General features: G+C 42.9%; 1 protein-coding gene across 2 annotated transcripts in view; it reads right to left on the minus strand.

The window, feature by feature from the left end:
- Positions 1-641: 641 nt before the first annotated feature.
- The window catches only part of CREB5 (cAMP responsive element binding protein 5), a gene marked incomplete at both ends in the record, with an annotated part of 253,641 nt that continues 234,144 nt past the window's right edge, over positions 642-20,138 (minus strand). For both annotated transcript variants that reach the window (XM_080339004.1, XM_080339003.1), the window contains 4 exons: positions 642-805; positions 1,998-2,106; positions 3,168-3,395; positions 9,124-9,447. In XM_080339004.1, the coding sequence (XP_080195130.1) occupies positions 642-805; positions 1,998-2,106; positions 3,168-3,395; positions 9,124-9,447 (825 nt within the window). The remainder of the gene's footprint in view (positions 806-1,997; positions 2,107-3,167; positions 3,396-9,123; positions 9,448-20,138) is intronic.

The raw sequence follows: 20,138 nt of genomic DNA on the forward strand, positions 1-20,138 counted from the left end.
GATGTAAGAATAATTGGAGGAGAAAAAGGGCAGGCTAGGAAAGAGAGGAGAAGGGGGAGGGCTAGACAAAAGAGCATGTTATTTGGGCTTGATTTTGTCCTGATAGCCACATCCTATATAACCGCTTTGAAAGAGGCTCTGAATGCAAGACAGGGTCTGCTGATAGCACAATGCTAACTCATTTTTTATTATGCTGTCAGCAGATGCCCTCTCTATATATTTATAGCCTAATTACTCCTAGTTACCTACATATGACTCTGTTTAATACTTTTCATGCCTCACGTTGGCTAACAAGCTGCAGTTTAACACAACTCCATATTTCTGAGGCTTCAGGCTAGATTGGTGAGAAGGAAACATGACTATGTACAGAAACAGTTAGATTTATAAACAAGTAACTGGTACCAAAAAAACTGGAGAAAGCACCAAAGCATTTCTCAAGCTGATGATAGCATATTAATTGCATAACTCCCTTTTATGTAACTAAGTATAAAAGACATTTTAATAACTATAAAAATGAAAGCCAGAGTCTTTCAAGAACTGAGGAATCTTCCAGGCTTGAGTTAACAGTTGCAAATGTCCTTAGCACAGAGGACGCTTTGATACGCTACCACACCCCCCTCGCAGTTTCTGAGCAACCACTTTTAAAGGATGGGGTTGATGTCTGTTCTGTGGCTGGCGAGCTGGGTGAGAGTGGAGCTTCCCACGACGTCGCTGACCGAGGAGGAGGTCGTGATGGTGTTGTGCTGGATGACTTGCTGCTGGGAGCAAGCTGGGACCGGGCTCGCAGGAGGACTGCTCTCGGGACCTGGGAAAGGGGTGAGGGCACAGAGACAACACACATTCAATTATCCGTCCGAGTAACGAGCCCAGGTTGGGTGACACTCCTGGAAAACAGATGTACTAGTATGGCAGCAATACTAACAACCTGAGTCATGCACCAAGTCCCAGGATTTCAGAATACACAGTTATCCAGTGCTCTTTGTCTTCTGATCTTTTCCAGTTTTGTTTTCTTTTGTTTTGTTTTTCACCTTTTTTTTTTTTCCTTCTCAGGAAGCTTCTTTGACATCAACCTGACTGGGACCTTGAAAGAAGTCCAAGACCTTAATGTGTACGAAACCAATGTCAGGATAAAAAGCCTGATATCTAAAGGTCTATAAAATCAGTTCGGATGCTTAAATGCTTTATTCACTCCAGCAGGAATCAAAATTAGAGTGCGGTGCACTGCAGCACAGAAAATCTAATTCAAGCAACAGTTGATAGGCATGTAACGCAATTATGTATTTTTTCTTTGAGTACGGTTAAAGAGCCAGATGCATAGTGATGCAGAGAAGACAGAAAAGGGCTCTATTTTAGGAGAATGCTGCAATCTAGCAAATATTAACCCTGAGGCTCTTCTGCGCTGCTGTAGAACCAAGTAAAGAATTTGTCCCTAAATTACCACACTCATAAAATGCATCAACTAGACAGAATCGATTTGATGTCTCCATTAGATGAGATTTTTTGAAAAAAAATTAAAGACAAGAGTTATAAAAGAGTTGACAAACCTTGAAAACCTGCACCACGCCTGGTCTGCACCACTGTCAGAGCAGTACCATTTTTGCCGGAGAGGACTGTAATGTTTTCCTTTATAACTTTCCTTTAGAGAGTTATTTTAAGGTGCTGGCAGCACTGCACCCAGGAGGACTCTTGCAGGTTTGGAGCTGTGAGTTCAAGCAGGATCCTCCACAGGGGGTGAGCATCCATCCGTGTGCCTCTCCTGGCTGTAGTGAGAGCAGGGGAAGCTCTGACACAGCTCTGCTGTGTGGGATGCAAACCTGGGCTTTTTTCGATTTTCAGCAGGGCTGGATAAATAAGGGCAGGAGATCGGATGGCTTGGATGATGTTTGAGAAGACAGGTTCAAGTGAAAATATGACACAGAAGGGGATCTGGAGGGAAGAACTGGAAACTTTGCTTTCGTGTGAGGAGTGTAGAGGCTGCAAACATACCAGCTACTTACTTAGATATCCTTGCGATTCTTTCTGCATAGCTGTTATCGGACAGTCTTTATGCGTTAACAATAACTGTTTCAGCTGTGCTACCTCATTTTTCAGCATGGAAACCTCATTCTAGAAAAGAAAGAGAGGGTTTGGTTTGCCACAAAGCTTAAACCAGGCTCTTCCACAAAGTTTAAACCCAAGACAGACCCTGCTCCACAACTTCAGAAGAATGGCAAAAATGGCACTCAGTGCTCTTGTGTTGGGTTTGTATTAACATTTGACCGTGACATTACAACTTCTTCTGAAGGCAATTTGGCTTCCAAATTTGATGACATAAACTGACAACTGAACTAACCCTTCACATCACCAGAGATACTTCAAGCAGTGTTTTAACCCGCTTCGGAAATATTCTGGCTGTCTGCACTGGGACGGGGGGACCAGACCTGCGGGGGGGAAATAGTAGCCTGCCATGCTGGGCAGCGTGGTGGCAGGGCTGCTGTCACCTACAGTGTGCCACCTACTGATACTTAAAATTTTATGGTATCACTACGGCTCCGCTGTGGCCAGTGCCTGGGGGCTGCTCACACCTCTGTGTTTCGGAGGAGTATTTCTGGGGGGAGTGTCATTATGCCAATAGTCTTTCTGCTCTTGGCAGCACAAAGGCACACCTGTGGATGGGGCAGAAGTACTGTGTCTATCATAAGAAGGGCACCACCACAAGAAGGTCTTTCATTATATTAATTCAGGGTGCTTTCATCCATCCACTTCATTCTTTTCCTTACTGGCCAGCTGATCTATTTACACTCCTATCTCACTGGCTTTGAATGAGGGTTTAGCTACATTCCCTGCTCTGCAGAAGTCTTTTCCAGCCAAGTTAATGGCACTTCCAAAAAAAACCCAAACAAAACCAAAAAAGCGGTGACAAGAAAAGAAAATAAATACAACCCCATCTAGAGAAGGCTTCTAAATCCCAAGACAGCTTTTTCCTGGCTTATCCTGCTAAAATGCAATTATTTCTCTAATTGAGGCACACACATCTTGATGAATCGACTTTGATTATGCCCACGGTGCCGCTAGGAGCCGGCTGTGCCGTGGAGCCCCAAAGGCGGCGAGGGCCCTTCGGCGCCGCCAGCCCCTTCGAGCACAAAGAGCCCCTCTGTGTCCTCGGGGGTGCAGACAGTGGCTCGCACCTGAAGCTGCATGTTTGTCTGGGTGAGCTCTTCTGCTTTCTTTTCCAGTGACATCACCCAGACCTTCCTCTTCTGTCTGCAGCGTGTGGCGGCGGCTCGGTTCCTTTCCAGAAATTTCCGCCTCCTCTCATCCGGGTCTTCGTCCACCACCCTCCTCCGGCGACCTCCGGTCGGCTGCGGCGGCTGTATTGTCTGCGTGGGCTGCATCTGCTGCGCCGCCGGTGAAACCTGCTGGGGGAGAAGAGGTTTGGCATGGGATGCTGAAGGGGGTGAAGTTATGGAGGGGGATCCTGAAAGGGGAAGGGAAATCTCACACGCTTGTCCTGCTCCCCAGCAAGGTCTGCAACAGGCGCACGTTGAAAGGCTGCACCAGATGCCACTGAAATTAGCTGCTGGCAAATCCTTAACATTGGTCAAAGGGGAGACTTTTTTGAAACGACCCCCTGAAAATTAGTAGGGAAGATATTTTTCCCCTTACAGTTAGTTACTAAAAACACTCACTTAGGTACTTTCTCTGCCACCATCTATTTCAAACCTGAAATTTCAAGTTTCTCCCAGCAACAGTTTCAATCAAAGCAGAGGACTGCAGTGCCCTTACATCTGTTCCAATTTCCACCAAAATTTTAGGACATTTCTATTTCACAGGCTCCCCATCTCCATTGCACACTTTAGCACCTCTGGAGACGGAAGCAGCAGCACTCTTTGCACCTGAGTGGAACTGGGAAGTCGCAGGCTGGGATCACGCAAGGCTAGCAGACCTCAAGGCCCCTCAGTTGGGGGCAAAAGAAAGGATTTAAGTACCTGAACTCAAATTTACATTTTGGTATCCCTGCACTGCATGGAGAAGGGACATTCCCCTTATCATGTGTTTCCATTTGACCCCTGTATGCTATACTTCTTTTTACTCAGCAGCCTGGCTTTGACAGTAAAGGCACACCACATCCAGCCCTGATGCTACGAAACTATGGAAAAATATGTATTTATACTTTCTCAAGTGCAGGAGAGCATTGATCCTCCTCCTGAGAGTAACTGGCCCACGCCATTACAGAAAAGGCACGTGGTGGGGGCAGCCCCACATAGTCCGTGCTCCAGCTTCTGGGAAGATGAAACACATGCCCATGTCCCTGTCAGGAACCAGCATCAGACTTTAAATCCAGCTGCCTGAGAACAGCCAGCTTTTGGATTGCTTTGCTGCCTCTCCATGGAACCTGGGCCATGGGGTCTGGATTGCACTGGGGGCTCTGGAGCCCAGCCCAGGGGTCCCATGCTGGCGCCCCACAGGAGCCGCTGGCGCTGCTCCCGTCGCTGCCGCTCCTCATGCTGCAGCTGCCCTGGCACCATCTGGAACAGTCTGGAAACCTGAATTGTTGACTCAAAATTAACCCTCTTGTTCTGGCAAAGGCCCAAACCTCCAAGGTGCTTCCTTTTGACTCCAGGGAGTAGACGTACTCAGCGCTTTGTCAGGCTGAGCCCTGAATTTCAATTGCCGTAATTAACATGTGTTTGCCTAACACCTCTGTCTGTCTCAATTAAAATGATACTATCGTCTTGCAAGGTCGCTTTTCTGTCTAGAATCTTGCCACAAACTGTGAAGAGTTCGCACCCTTCCCCAGCTGACTTGTGTCAATTAAAGTGGCAATTTTATGTGTAATTATTCTGTGCATCTGATAGCACTTTTTGCAGAAAGCTGAATTTATTCCCAGCTTTATGTTGCACAGTCAGGGAATTGCTCTTGCAGGAGCAGAAGTTTATTTAAAAAAAAAAAATCTAAAAAGAAATAAAATGAAATAAGCCACCCTGTACATCCTGATGATGTTTTGAAATTTCAGCTTGTATTCAGTCCCTATGCTCACTGATAAAATCTCCAGTCCTCTGTCCACACCCGGGATTGGAGCCCCAGGGCTATGGCAGCTGCAGTGGCTGCAGCCACCAGCACTGGGCAGGACCAGTGGCCTCTGTCCTTGTCCTCACCAGCATCCCTGGGCTGCTGCTGGAGATCGCTGCCGAGGGATGCCATCTGCTCCCTGTCTACCGAGGCTGGGCACGCCACCTCTTTAGCAATATGTCTAAGTGCAGAGGCCTCAGAGATCCCTTTTAACGTCAACATCTCACCAAAGGCATTTCTTTTTCTCACATAGAACACCTTTCAGGACTTCAGAGATCTGTTATTTATGTTTCTGGGCACCAAACACTTTCCTTATCCCATTTCTCTCCTTTTTCATTTAGCTTTAAAAATACTTAACTCTTTCAGTGGAATTTGCTACACAGGCAGGAAAAGGTAACTATGTGGTTTTTTGTTGTTTTTTTTTTTCTTCTTTGCCCTCATATGGTCATTTTCTCCTTAATAACTAGTGAATCATTTTGGTTTCAGAATGTACCACTCAGTCTTCAGGCAGCTAGAGTGCATTTTCAGAATAAGAAAATCTTCTCTCCATCTTTGGCAGATATTAATTATAAAGGTTGCCATTACATCACTAATAATGTCACGTGGGATAATTAACTGACTCTTACTAGATAGCTCTTAACCCTGAAATCTTTTAGGCTCTTAGTAAATGTCTAAACATCATTCTCTAGCAGTATTTCCCTGCTCTGCCTATGGACATCTGTGCATATATTAAAACTGAGTGAGGGGTTTGTTGTTTTAGAGGATGCTAATCACATATCCATAATCAAGACAAATGTAGGACAGCTAACATAATGAAACAACATCCATACCTCTACTCTGTTTAACCTATCACTCTGGCAAGTTCAATATGAAGAAACCTTCATGGGATCAACACAAGAATAATAGTATCATTTTTGTAGTAGCTCAGACAACAAAGCTATAACTTGATAAAATATCTCTTTCTCAGAAAGATACCTATCAGAAGGTGATTTATGTTTTTACCCTTGATCTGATATATCTCTCTGTTCTTTGCAGCTTACCACAAAGCTAATACCTGTTCATTCATTCAATGAAAGTGTAAGTCCCTACGCTCCCATGTATCAAAATGGCAGCCGAAAAGCATGAAAAGAATTCTGACGTTAGAGAAGGGTGTGGTGTAGACTAATGAATAAGGAGGTTAATAATTAGTAAAATGCACCATAAAATTAACGTCTACTGGAGCAACCTAACCTCCAAAGAGGCCATTACCATGGGGACCGTGGATAAGCTTAGAAAGTAATAACCATTTGGTTACTACTCACTAATACCTTATCTTTCCCCAATTAATGCACCAATTCAGAAGTCACTATTGCCTTCGCACCATGGGAGCAGATGCAAGAGCTGTGCTGTCCCGGGGAAGCTGCTGACCCTAGGAGTCCTAGTTTGACTCATCAGCCATCACCTTCCATTCCCAACCTCTTGGTGACACACCTATGGAAAGCTAAAGACGTGCTTGATCCCTGATGGGGGCCATTGCCTCCAGTGACACACTATGCATGGCAAAGCTCATCTGCCTGCACAGGCCCAGCTCCAGAGACTCTGTGGTGCTGGGACACAGGGTGAATCTGACATATAACTTCATGGCTGCCAGTCAGCCCACCTACCTTGGTGCCCATATCTCTTCTTGCCTGCTTGCAAGGCTTTCGGGAAGCCTAGCTAGCAAGGAATACAAAGTGCAAGAACTCTAGGCTGTCCTAACTGGAGTGAGCATAAGAAAGGCAGGGAACTGCTTGAGTGGGCCCACAGGAGGGCCATGAAGATTATTAGGGGACTGAAGAACCTCCTGTATAAGGACAAACTGAGAGAGTTGGAGTTGTTTAGCCAAGAGAAAGCACTGGCTCCAGGGACACCTTATAGCAGCCTTCCAGTACTTAAAGGGGTCCTACAGAAAAGATAGGGAGGGACTCTTTATCAGGGAGTGTAGTGACAGCATGAGGAGTAATGGTTTTAAACTGAAGGATGGTAGATTTAGATTAGATACTGGGAAGAAATTCTTTATGGTGAGGGTGGTTAGACACCAGAACAGGCTGCCCAGAGAAGCTGTGGATGCCTCATCACTGGAAGTGCTCAAGGCCAGCCAGGATGAGGCTTTGAACAACCTGGTACAGAGGAAGGTGTCTATTGTTCATGGCAGAGGGGTTGGAACTAGATGATCTTTAAGTTCCCTTCTGACCCAATGCATTCAGTCATTCTATGACTCAACACCAGCTTAAGCAGCACATAAGTTAAGAGGAAGGGGCAGCTGTAGCATACTGGCTCATTGGCCTGATCCTTAAAACTGGGAGGTTTGTTTTGTCTTGTAGCCGTGTTTTCTCCTCGCCTATTGAAAATGTTAATATGGACGTTTTAAGCAGTTCTCCATATGTGATATCTGACTCTCTTACATGCTTACATGTTTATCCTCTCTACCCCTTGTTGAGGTGTCAGTACTATAACCTTTGTTTTAAAAGCCTCAGAGAAGTTAAATGACTTCCTCTATCTCATCCATGGAGTCCTCAGTCTGCTAAGCACAACTTCATCCTTACTCTCTCATGGATATCCAAGACAGCCATCAGGTTACTTTTGGTTTCTCTGTTATGAGATAATGTCTTTTTTATTGGAGTTTTAAACAACTCAGAGGAAAATAACTCATTAACAGATGGGAAAATAATTGAATTCACAAAGTAAAAACTGAACTAAACTTAGGAAAGCTCTGGACATCTTCTCACAGGGGAGTCTGCTGCTCTCTTATTTACGCTGTTTCGTTAAAGCTGACAATTCATTTTACATTAGCAAATGCTTTAGGGAAATCCCATGTGCTTGCAGCCTCTGCAATAATAAAGCTAAATGTTAGTAAATAGTTAATGTTGTGGAACACTAGGATGTCAGCCAAATCCTCTCATTTTCTTTAATGTTTTCTAAGAGCTGGTCTGAAAGGTATTTGCAAGCAACACAATACTTTTCACAGGTTGAACTTCTTATGGCTGGCACTCCTCTTTGTCCTCATTCTATTCACTGCCCACTTGTCCTCCTTAAATTTGCTCCCCTGACCTGACATGTTATAGTCATATCCCCCAGAGCTTTATTATTCTTGTGTGATCCTGATTCAGAAGCCTATAATCTTAACACATTAATAGAATTCCTCTTAAAAATGACTCTGCTAACGTTTGTGTTCACTAGTTCAAGAAACATTCCGTTCAGGTACTGAATTATCCAAATTGCTCACGCCAATATACCTGGTCCAAAAACTGAGACCTCCATCTCATTCAGTGGAGACCATCACTGAGTTCGCATCACCTGAATCCAATTTTAAATTGCCTTCCAGGTTTAAACCTCTCTCCTTGGACTGGCTTCACCATCTGTTTCTCCTGACACAACATCCACCTACTATTGCCTGTGCTCTCAGCTAATCTTGGCTTTCTCTCATACTCTGTAGCTGGGGACTGCTATCCCCTCCACAGGGTCTGGATCCTTTCTTCTTGTCCTCTAAGCCGGTATATCTGACCTTAGACCAACCTCTACTACCTCCAGCCTTGGCAGGAAATAAATAGCTCATTAGGTTCTGTGAGGTTAATTACTTATACACACACAGTTCTTGCTTTGAGTATGCACATGAAGTGCCATTTTACTTCACTAAAGATTATACTATGTATTTCTGCAGGTAGAACACATACAGCTCTTCAACTCTTGGCCTGAGAAGTTTAGGATAAAGCACATTAAGCAACGTATATAATATGCTAATCTCCATAATATATCTCGTCCATAAAAGTATACGTGGCAATTTGCAGAGCTCAGAGCTCTGAAAAACCTTGGAGCTTCTTACAAAGTAAGATATTACAAATGTCTGGCAAATTAAGCAACAAAACAAGTTGTTGCTTCACTCTGTTTTCTGAATAAGTTTGTGTTTCTCCACCACTGGTAGCAGACATTTATGAGTGGCCTAAGGGGCTTGTACTTAACAAGACATGCATGCAAGAAGAAACAATACAGGGGTCAGGCTTTAACTCTATGTAACAGCAAAATTCAGTGACACAGCATGGCATGGAGGTCTACCTGTGCTTGTCCGCCAGAGTGCAGCGGAGGGTGCGGCGAGGTCTGGTGATGTGCCGGGTGCGTGTGGAGGTGCGAGTGGGAGTGGTGGTGGGGATGATTCTGCTGGTGGTGAGGCTGAGGATGAGGATGGTGCGCTGGATGCTGGTGCTGATGTGGGTACGAGTGATGAGGTGGCAGTGTCTGGTGCTGATGAGGATGTGAGTGCATGTGGTGGTGTGGCGCCTGGTCCTGCCGTGAGCTCATCATTTCCATCATGTGGCCCATGGTGTTCATGTTCCCGTTCGACATGGCGGCAGGATGATGAGTCAGTGCTGCCTTCAGTCTCTGGAACAGAACAAGGCAGAAAATTCAACATTCATACATGATGATCTCAGCAATCAGAATAAGATTTCTGCTGTTGTAGAAATGGTGCCTTGTCCTGTGTTTTGAGATTTATTTAGTTCTTGCTTGCTGTTCCCTTGATAAAAGACATCTTATTTCAGTTTGAGAAAGAACATATTCTTGGGCTCTAATCTAGTTTTCCACTGTAAGTATGTAAAGATATAAACATGTGAACTGAAATTTAACAGTTACATATTTCCTACTCTACTGCTGAGGAAAAATAACTGGCAGTCATCCTTTTCGGTTTGGCCAGCTCAGTAGTGTTAGCTTCATCAAGCTTGTATTCTTGCAACTTTTAAAAATGAATGTCTGATTAAAATAAACATGAAACAAAGTTTCTTTCTTGTTTTTACTACAGATATTATTTAAAAGACTTTTTGATAAATATATCGCATTGTTATGTTTTCCAAATTCAGGCTTGAAAATACGTTGCAGTTGCACTAGCATCCAATCTGTTCTTTCATCAGAAAGATGGGAAAATAATGAAGGTGATCTCAAACTGACCCTCTTTCTTTGCTGAAAGTACAAATGTCTGCTGCGTTGTTATCACATGATAATCCCTCTGTTTTGTTCTCCTCACGTTTTGCACTGTCACTAGATTGGGCCCTGGTGTCCTGTCAAGGGCAAAACTCTCTTTAATATTAATGGCATTTGTTCACTTTTACCTGAACACCACCAAAGACAGAGTCTGACAGATGTCAGCTAGGAGAAGAGCTCCTTCCAAACCCACAGAAACCTCCTTTGCAACCATGGGTTCTGCATCTTGCTCAGTGTACAACATTCTTTACAGGAAGCCACTCAAGACCTCTTCACCTCTTTACATTTCTGAAGAAGTCGACGTAAGCTTGGTGTACTCTCAATAATGCAAGTAATTAGCAGAAAATGGAAGAAAGGAGGTCCACAGTATCACTTGATGCCAGACTAGCATGATCTGAATAACACATAACTAGCTCATAATTAATTATCCAGCCAGAGGATATAACGAATAGCAGATAGCTCATCAGTAAGAGAGGCCACCTATAGGACAGCCAGCAAGAAACAGCAGTGGTAGGAGGAGCAGAGGTCTGCCTTTCCCCATAGCAGTATCTGTGGGTCACAGATGACAGTCAGAAGATCCTACAAGCCAACGTGGCTAAAATCCGCCAGCAGAGTTTTGTCTTTAAAGCAAAGAGAGTGACTGCCAGGACACTGGGAACCTATACACTGGAATTTCAATATACTTTGTATTGAAATAACATCTGTCTGTGCAAGGCCACAGGTAAAGGCTCCTATGTTCAAAGCTGCTACTTTGTTGTGTTCGTGCACTGGGGAGTGAAGACAAAAACAGTTCTTAAGGAGAAAAAATAAAAAACAAAACAACAACCAACAACAACACCAAAAAAGGCAAAGTTGTGGAAGGCAAAAAAAATAACAGGCTCAATTCAAAGTACCATATTCAAATTTTTGTATCCCACATGTTATTGCAGACTTCAAGAAAGTCATTCCACTGAAACACACTAACAGATCCATTATTCCAAATTTGATGGCTTAGTTCACTAATGATCAGATGGCTGAACAAGACTTATTTTTTTTTTAACGACACATTTGCAAAACACATAAGAGCCTCAATTTGCCTGAAGGAAAACTAGACTGATGACTTTTAAGAAGTTTCTTTAAGAAAGCCTATCAAACCACGACTGCACTACAGCATGTATCACAACCTGATGAGCTTCTCAAAAAGACTGAGGCAAGTATGGCAGCGAGGTTAAACGCCTCCTTCCCTATCTCTAAGGTCAGAACGGAGCTCAATCTAATATCAGTAGCAATATCCATCCTAGATATAAAACAGAGGATTTGAGCAGCTGCTGTCCCTAACTTTTCTGACTTTAAGTGCCACCCTGGTTGCTCAAGTAGCTCTTCACAATGCTCAGAATTACTGGTGTTACCCAGGAGTGTATTAGGAAAAATAGGGAAAACAACACAAGTGGTTAGGCACGTCATTCTTCAAAACTCTCTAAGACCTTTTTTGAGGGGCTGAGCCACCACGCAGGTCTAAGCCAAAGCACCAACAAAACCTGTCACAACTTTGTCTGAATCAAAATGCAAAAAAAACCCAAACTCTTATTAGCCAGCAGTTTTATCAGTGATGAATACTCAACAAAATATACCAATGCTATATTTGTCAAAGAGATCTGAAACTGAACTACAGCACGTCTTATTCTAAACTGCAGACTTTCAAAGTCAAAAAGAAAAAAAAAAAAGGGAAAAACTGAATCTGCGAATAAACATTATTTTTTTTCAGCTGTAAAAACTGCGGCTTATTAGCGTGGCAAGACTTCAAGGAGAATAAATTATTTTGTTTTCTTTCCATAGCCCCTTCTACCACATCCATTTATTTGAGATAGCAAATCAAGAGAGACAGTGAGAGGTCTGATGTGCAGCTGGTTTCAGTCAATAGGGGTCATTTCTATTTGGTCTGTGTATTTTACAAGCTCCTTGTTCACTGTTCCCAAAGGGAGGGTGGGCCAGCTGCCCTGGATCCCAGTCCTGGTAAGAAACCAGCTCTACCTCATCCTGTCCCAGCACGGCCACAGCCATCCCCCAGCCCTCGCCTCCCTTTAGCTCCGTGCTTGGATCTGCCTGCACACTGATCTTTCATTAACTTTCACTGCTGCCCACCAGAAACATTTGAGGAACGATAAACGTGTTTGTTTTTTGGGGTTTTTTTGTGTGTTGTGGGTTTTTTTTTATTTTTTTTTTTAATTTGGTCTTCAGTGAGATCAGTTGTTTTGGGTGTTTTAGTTAGAGCACAGGGGAGGAGGGGCAATCACCAGAATGTGGTGAAGTCTTTGCATTGAGTATGTGTAGAGCTGGGAGGGCAGGCTGCATTTTTGTTATCATTCTTTTTACGTGTGCTAATTGCAAACAGCTGTTTTAGTTTAGCATCAAATAAAATCTGATGGCATCAAAATTGAGCTTGCTGGACTGACCATGTTAGCAAATCACATCTAGAATGAAACGATAAGCCAGGACCCGATCCTGCGGCCATTCAGACTTTCAGGAACTGTGTGACTGACTTCACCAGAGCCTGCAGGTACCTGGCAGTTTGCAAACTGGGGCTGGAACAGAGGGCTCTCTGCTCAGATCTGCTCTCACCAAAAGCTGAAATTTCTGCTGACTTCAGTGGCAGTGGTCTTTTAGGGCACAATTCCTCTTAATTGAAAAAAAGAATCAAATTTAAAGAAAATAAAAAACCAAAACAAAACAAAAAAACCCCACTAACCTCAAGCCAAGAGGAAATGCAGGTGCTCACCTTACCTGGCTTCTGGCCCTTACTGATTACTTTTATTATTTCATCAAAGTAACATAGTGACCAAGAGCAGTCACAGCTGATTTCCACTTGATTATGACACTTCCATTAATGGCTGTCACTGACACATACACGAGAAATGATTTCAGAGAACAGCCTGCTTTGCCTCTGATCGAGTGAATAAAGAAAATTCCCTTTTGATCCTACAGGAAACCAGAAGCACATAAACTCCTATATTTGATGCTTAGGAGGAAATAGAAACAGTGGATATTAGTGCTCCACAGGTGTGAGCATTGTGTTCACTCTGCTGTTGCTCATGGCAATGCCCCTGACACACGTACTCTGAAGCCACCTCACCAAACATAATATGAAGTTAACAACTCCAAGAAATTGTCATTAATTGTCATTGTACCTGGAATATTGGGGGGTGGGGGGTGTTGTTGGTTTGTTTTTGAAACAGACAGTTTTCACAGTGTTTCCTCTATCTAAAGCCTGGCATCATGGTGCAGTGAAATGCTTGATGTTTCTTTATATCAACATAGATGATAATTTATTCACTGAACATCTTTGGGTAAACCCTAAGTCTGCCAAAAATGGGCTGCAAGCATTTGGGATCACAAATGAAAAATATCAGCTTCCCCAACACTTCTGCAGTTCAGGATCTTGCTGTTTTCTCATTTTTCTCTATCATGACATGTATTCCAAGGTTGCCTTGTTTTTTGCTCCCCTTTTCTTTCTCCAAAATGGCTATTGAAAAATAGCCAGCATTTTTTTTCAGTTTCTTAGGAAGCAAAAAATAAAAGATAAAACTGTAGATTTGGAGGTTGCTTTTCCCACAACTAAAAACTCAAATAATTTTAGGGTTTTCATATGTGTATAAATATTTATAATATCTATAGCATGTTGTATTTATAGCACAACAGGCTCTACATTTTATATTATATGCCATAATCCATATATGACTATTAACTGCAACTTTCTCTTATTTATTTCTCAGTATAGAAATGACAAAAAACCCTCCAGTTTTACAGATGTAGTTACCTGAATGGTCTGTGTTTGCATCAAACAATAAGCTATTATATCATCCAGATGAATTTTAGATTGGGACAGTTATGGGAGTCCTGGTTTTGAATAGGACTGAATTGTTCTGAATAACTGAAAAATTGTTCCGAGTGCATAGAAAAACCTCTTCCCTTTCTGGTCTGCATGCCTCTAAATCCCTCTAAATTGGAGAAGAGACAGGACCAGCTGTAGTATCAGCTTAATGTCTGCTATATTCTTATCAGGAGATTATTTCAGACTCCTCTAGGCAGAAGGAATATGATCTCACAGATATTTTCTTGCACTAGTGACTGTGATTCTAGTCCCTATTGCACAGGGGTGTAATAAGTTCCCCACAGGGGAGAGAAGAGGCTAGAGAGGGTTGGGAAATCAGAAAAAAAATACAGACATCAAGCATCCCCACTCATCTACAATTAGGTAGCAATCTCAGGGTAAAAACCTTGATTAGCCGAACTTCATGGCAAGCACACCACTGACTTCGGTGGCACTAATATTTTCTCATCTGCAATCGTCAAGTTCTCTTTTTCGCTCGTGCTTTTCTAAGCATCATATCCAAGGTGAATACACGGAGTTAATCTGATGACAACTAAAGCTGAGAACAGAACTTCAGCCAGCGTATTTCAGAGCGTCACACTGAATTTTTATCCTTTCCTCCAGCTACAAGTGCGATGAGACAACTTAAGCATAAATGTCATTCTGGTCTTTTATAGTTGACTGCTTACAAGCATTTTACAGTGTAAATAACAGAAACCACTCTTCGCAAATGTTCCACTCACATTCATGAAAGCAAATTGGAGGCGATTCATCTCCACCCAGTAAGTGAACAGCAGATACTTACGAGCACATTTCAGAGACTGGTGATTAGAAAGCCTCTGATGCCACATTAAATACTTGCCCCTACGTTTCTTGTGCAGTAAAATACAGCCCTGTGTATGGACTGAAGGAGGAGTGAGAGGTGTGTGAAGGACATGAAATCCAGAACCGAAGTGACACATTACACTAATGTAAAGAGAAAAGGGGGATGTATTTAATTCACAGCTCGCCAATAAACAGCGCCAAACTGCTAATCTTCTAATTATTCTCAGGCTGTTTGGCAAATCTGAATTATACTTTTCCCTTCCTTTGTGCTTTCTTCCCTACTTAGTTGGATTTTGTAACAACACAAACAATGGATCACCATCCAGCCTTCAGCTCTGCTTAGCCTCTAATAAAAACAACAAATTTGCTCCCTTGTCCTTCCAAATGCAAACTGAATTAAACTTCAGCAGAAAGCAGCGAGAATCAACTGCAAACAATCAAAGCAGCAATAAAACTAATAGACACCATGCTGCTCAAGGACGGGTCAGCTGCAAAAGCTGCTCCAGTGTCCCTGAACTCGGGGCACGCAGGAGCTCCAAGCAGCACAGCCAGGCTTGGTGGTGACATCAGTCTGAGTGACACCTCGCCGGAAGACTGCCAGCTTTAGGTAACACAATGCAAGTCCCAGCCAGGGTGGCCCAAGGGTACTCGGCCAGAATTGCCGTCTTCTGGTGACAGCATTTCATTGAGAATGGCCACAGATCCAGGGACAACAGAAAACACGATGGAGTTTACATCTCATCGCCACCCTGTAATTTCCGTCTGTTTCTTTCAAGCACCTTGTGAAGGAGACAAGTGTCACTGTCCTTGTCAATGCACCACCTTCTTGAGGACGAGAAATAGAAAAATATTGTGTTCGCCGTTCCTATTCTACACACATTTTTAATGAACAAGTCAATTATAATCAAGGCAGAAAATACAGTAAAATTATAGTTTGTACTTCTCACTGTATACTATTTCTTGCATGAATCATTTCTCAATGCAGTGTTAAACAACTGGATTTGATTTGCACAGGAGTCAGGAAATGTAAAGTTAAAAAAATCAGATCCCTAATTCCCACCAAGTCTAAGTCAATCCCTGCATGTGTATCCATGACAAGGGATATTTAATTATGTAATCACACAACAGACAGCAAAGTGATTTATTACTGGCAAATGGTGTTATATAATTTCAACATACAATACCAATGGAAGGATCCAAAAAATACAAGCAACTTCTGTCTAATTTCCCCTCTGTGTGCCAGAGTCCAAAAGCAAAGTTGCTACTTAGCTGCTACCTACCCCTGGAGGGGCAGGTTTCTGACAACAAAATGCTTGACATTTGGGGGATTAAGTGCCTGTGCTTGCTATCAGTAGGCAGGCACATATCTAATTGCCGTCCTAATTCTCCAAATAGACAGTTTTTGCTTAATTACTCTGCCAGATTCATCTATGGGATATTCCCATGCATGCTAGGTTATCACTTCGGAAAACACAAAAAATGGAGGCGTCAATAAAATCACTCAATGTTAACAGCACCCTGCAAGGAAGTGGGAAAACTTGGACTCATGGGGACCTGAGTCTGTACTGTCTGTCTGACAGATCTGTTCTCTAACTCCTGTATTAGAGCTTATTCCTACACCAAGAAACCACAGGCGTTCTTCACATTGGACATAAAACACTCTGGCAAAGGGGCTGGAGCTCAGCTCTTCCTCACTCCAACAAGCAAATGCCGTGACAAATGCCCCCATCATCTAGTGCAATGCAAGTGGCAAGTACTTGTTCAACAGTTGCATTGGTATATATATATATATCTAGCCTGAGCCCACAATGAGCATTTATGAATGTATTTAATAGGAAAAGTGGGAATTAATTTCAGAGGAAGTTTGGGGAATTTCCTATGCAAGCCAGATATGGAGCAAATCTTCAGATCAGAGCACTCTGGAAAGAACACTGTGGGTTTTCATATTTTAATCTAGAATCAAAGATCAGACAAAATTAGCACCACAAAAATGTATCTCTGCAGAAGACTGCTCTGGAGCCTCAAGACCCCTTATAGAGTGATCTCAGTTTCTTGCTGAGGATGCAAGCTTGTTGCTTTCTTTTTCCCTCTCATGAGCAGAATATACACACCAAGAACATGAGAAAGGCAGGTTTGAAGTCTTTCTCTGTCGGAAGATTTCTGAACTTTCATTGCCCACCTCTTGCTAAGGTTCATTATGATTAAGTCATTCTTATTCAAAGAAAAATGCCATCCAAGTATATAAAATTTTAGTGTTTTGGGTTTTTTTCCTTTACTGGTGTGATTTTTAATACTCGTTTTTCCTGGATTAAACCCAGCACATTTAAAGGGCTACTAGCAAGCCAGAAATGAGATACATGTGCACTTAAAAGCACTTCAATTTCATCCCAGATGTGCAGTGCTTAAGGGTGTATACACACACACACACACACACACACACACACACACACACACACACACACACTGACTGTGTAGAGGATACAGTCTGATCTGTAGATTTTGTTTCAAGACTATACCAACCAGACTCTGAAACATAAAACCGAAGTCCTGACCACTTACAGCCATTAAGGATCCCAGGGCTCTTTGTGAGAGTATTGATGTTCATTAGCCTATTGGTCCGACTGGAGAATTCAGTGCAGGTAATTAGACATTGTCTCATTACCATGCACTTTCACATGAAGTTATTTTTCTCCTTCATTTCTAAAATTAAGTGATTCCTGAAACATTTTTAAAGTATTCATGGATTGTTTTTTTCTGAAGAAGTAACTACAGTTTTAAGTACAATACAGGAACATATAAAAATGATAATGTTCTTATAGGCTACTTCAGCTTTTTTTTTTTTAATGCTGAATTCCACCATTTGACCCTCAAAAATGAAAAAAAATCTATTTTGGCAGACAACTTTCAATTATCTGCCTGTTAAAACCTAGTGACTATTAACCTTTTAAATGGATGCACTCACGTATGGCATGTAGTACATAGGTACGAACCATAAGGAGTGTGAACAGGTTCATTTTGCATCAGATACCCCTGTTATAAAATAAATGTAACCTATGTTGAGTGTTCTCCACATGGATATAACAAATATTCAGCATTCAACATATCAGTGTTGATATACTGTCCTTTTACACCCTCATGCAAGGTCTCTTATGCCCTCCAAGCTTTCCCCATATTCTCCCACTGACCACAACCCTCGAGCTGCTGCCCTCCACCGTGTCCCCTTTGTTCTTCACCTGCAGCGCCATCCCCTCCATTCCCACACAGCTCAAGTTGCTGCCTTGTTTTCCACTACCCCGTGTGTATCAACTGCTTTTAAACAGCACTATCTTGGGTCAGACGTGTTGAATTTCAAAGCCACTTGAGGCTCTAGGAGCAGTAAAAGCTCAATCCATCTACGAGATACCAGCTAGCTACTCTATCAGTTCCACAGGGTTTTTTAATACACTTTAGGATAGCTACAGTGTGAAACAAGACATCAAGAAGAATCAAACCTCAAAATACTTTTTTTTTTTCCAGTGGAAAGAAGAAAACATGACTGTGATTTATACTAATAGGCTTTACTTTGTGTTTGAAGGGGCTAGGAGAACATCCCCACACATCCCATGGATGGGCTGACAAGCAATGGGTTACTAAAATGCAATATTTCATCTGCTTACTCTCTTCTAGATTGTATCCTTACTCTTTGGCAATACTGCTTTTTAGAGAAATGTGTCTCAGCAAACCAAAAAAACAACCATCTCCAGGGAAGGGAAGGATGTTTCCTGCTTGGTAAGTCATTGACTCATCCTGACGCTTCTGGACAGCTGGATTGGGCTTTCCTACAGCACGTACCACAGGATGCAAACAAACCTGCACAGGTCAGGAGGCCTGGATAGACCCACAGTTGCAGTGCTTGTCACACAAGCAGGATTTCCTTTCCAGTATTGAGTGACAGGTACAGAATACCCTGCCTCACTTGATTGTGGACTCTTCCCTGTCTCTCCTGCCCAAGGCAAAGAAGGAAGAAATAATCACATAAGGGCAAATTCCTGGCAGAGATGATCTGCCTGGGGACAGGCAGGCAGAGGGTCCCCACAGCACCCTGCACCCTGAGGGAGGAAGAACAGGTGGTGTGTTGGGTAAGCATCCCTCAGAGGGACAGGTGATGCTACACCCAGACACCTTTCCACAGTGTCTTCTGAAAAGAACATCAGGGATCCAGCTACTCCTGCTATTACCCTACCTTCCTTCTTTTTAATATTTCTTGTGCACTTCTACTGAATGTGGGAGAAAGGCATAAATATCATCTTGTTTTGGTGCTTAACACATCTTCCTGTCTCTTCTCTCAGCCTTGCCGACAGCATTATCCATCTTCCTGACACCACCATTGTCTGATTCATTTGACACATGCACCACAAAAAAATGTCGTGTTCTGAACAAGATCACAATGCTGTGATCTCATTCCCATCTCAGACTCGTCAGTGACTTCACAGCACCTCCCATTTCTTGTTGCTTTAGAAAGAGAGGGACCAGGAAGATTTTCCAGCTTATAGAGGAGAGGTGTGAGGGAAACCAGCAAGGAAACACAAACACACAATTATGTTGGAAATCCAGGTAATGCAATAGAAACTTCAGCTATTTGCCTCCTACCTACAGTGTGAAACAGCAAAATCTTTCTTGTCTCCTGTTACTCGAGGCTGTTGAGGCACTCTACATAGATATGTGTTATTTCCAAAAGGGAACAGCACTTTGAGAGGTTATGGCAGGGGCATCCTGACTGTATTATGGAAATTGCTGAGTCCTCTGTCTCATTGTTTTATTCTCATTTCAAACTAAAAAGCCTTGTGTACTACCAGCCTCTGTGACATTCAGGACTGGAACTGTGATAAAGTTGTCCCTTTCAGCTGTCACACCAGCGAGACGGTGTAAGGCTTCATCACGTCTTGTCTCCTCCTGTTCTGTCGCATCACTTGTTGCCCCTCATGTGTGGCTTCTGTCTTGGCCACAGGAGCTCACAACTTAAGGGCAATTAAGAGACTGCTGCACCCTGGCAGCTGGGGCATGGGCAGTCTCACTCCAAACAAGTGCCCCACACTCCCGCAGCCTCCATCACACTTTCCCAGGGAATGTCAGCATCCTACCATCGCCTGCAGCCTTAATAACCCATTAGCAGCCTTGCCAAATGAGTTACTCTCTCACGGCTACTTTGGAGATCTGCCAAAAAGAAAAGGGGAGAGGAGGGTGGAGGCAAACCAAATTGGAGGCTTGGGTGGATGGAGGGAGAAGAAAGGGGTGGGAAAAAGCTAGAGAGGAAAGGTTGAGGCAGCTAATTTTTTCATTTTTTCCCTGCGGTTAAAGCATTGGCAGATAATTTATCACACATTTTGATGGTGCTCCAGCTGGCAGGGAAAAGAGCTATCTGTTTATTAATTCAATTAGCCTGCTT

This window comes from Nesoenas mayeri, assembly GCF_963082525.1.
Source record: "Nesoenas mayeri genome assembly, chromosome: 2".
In the NCBI taxonomy this organism is placed as follows: domain Eukaryota; kingdom Metazoa; phylum Chordata; class Aves; order Columbiformes; family Columbidae; genus Nesoenas; species Nesoenas mayeri.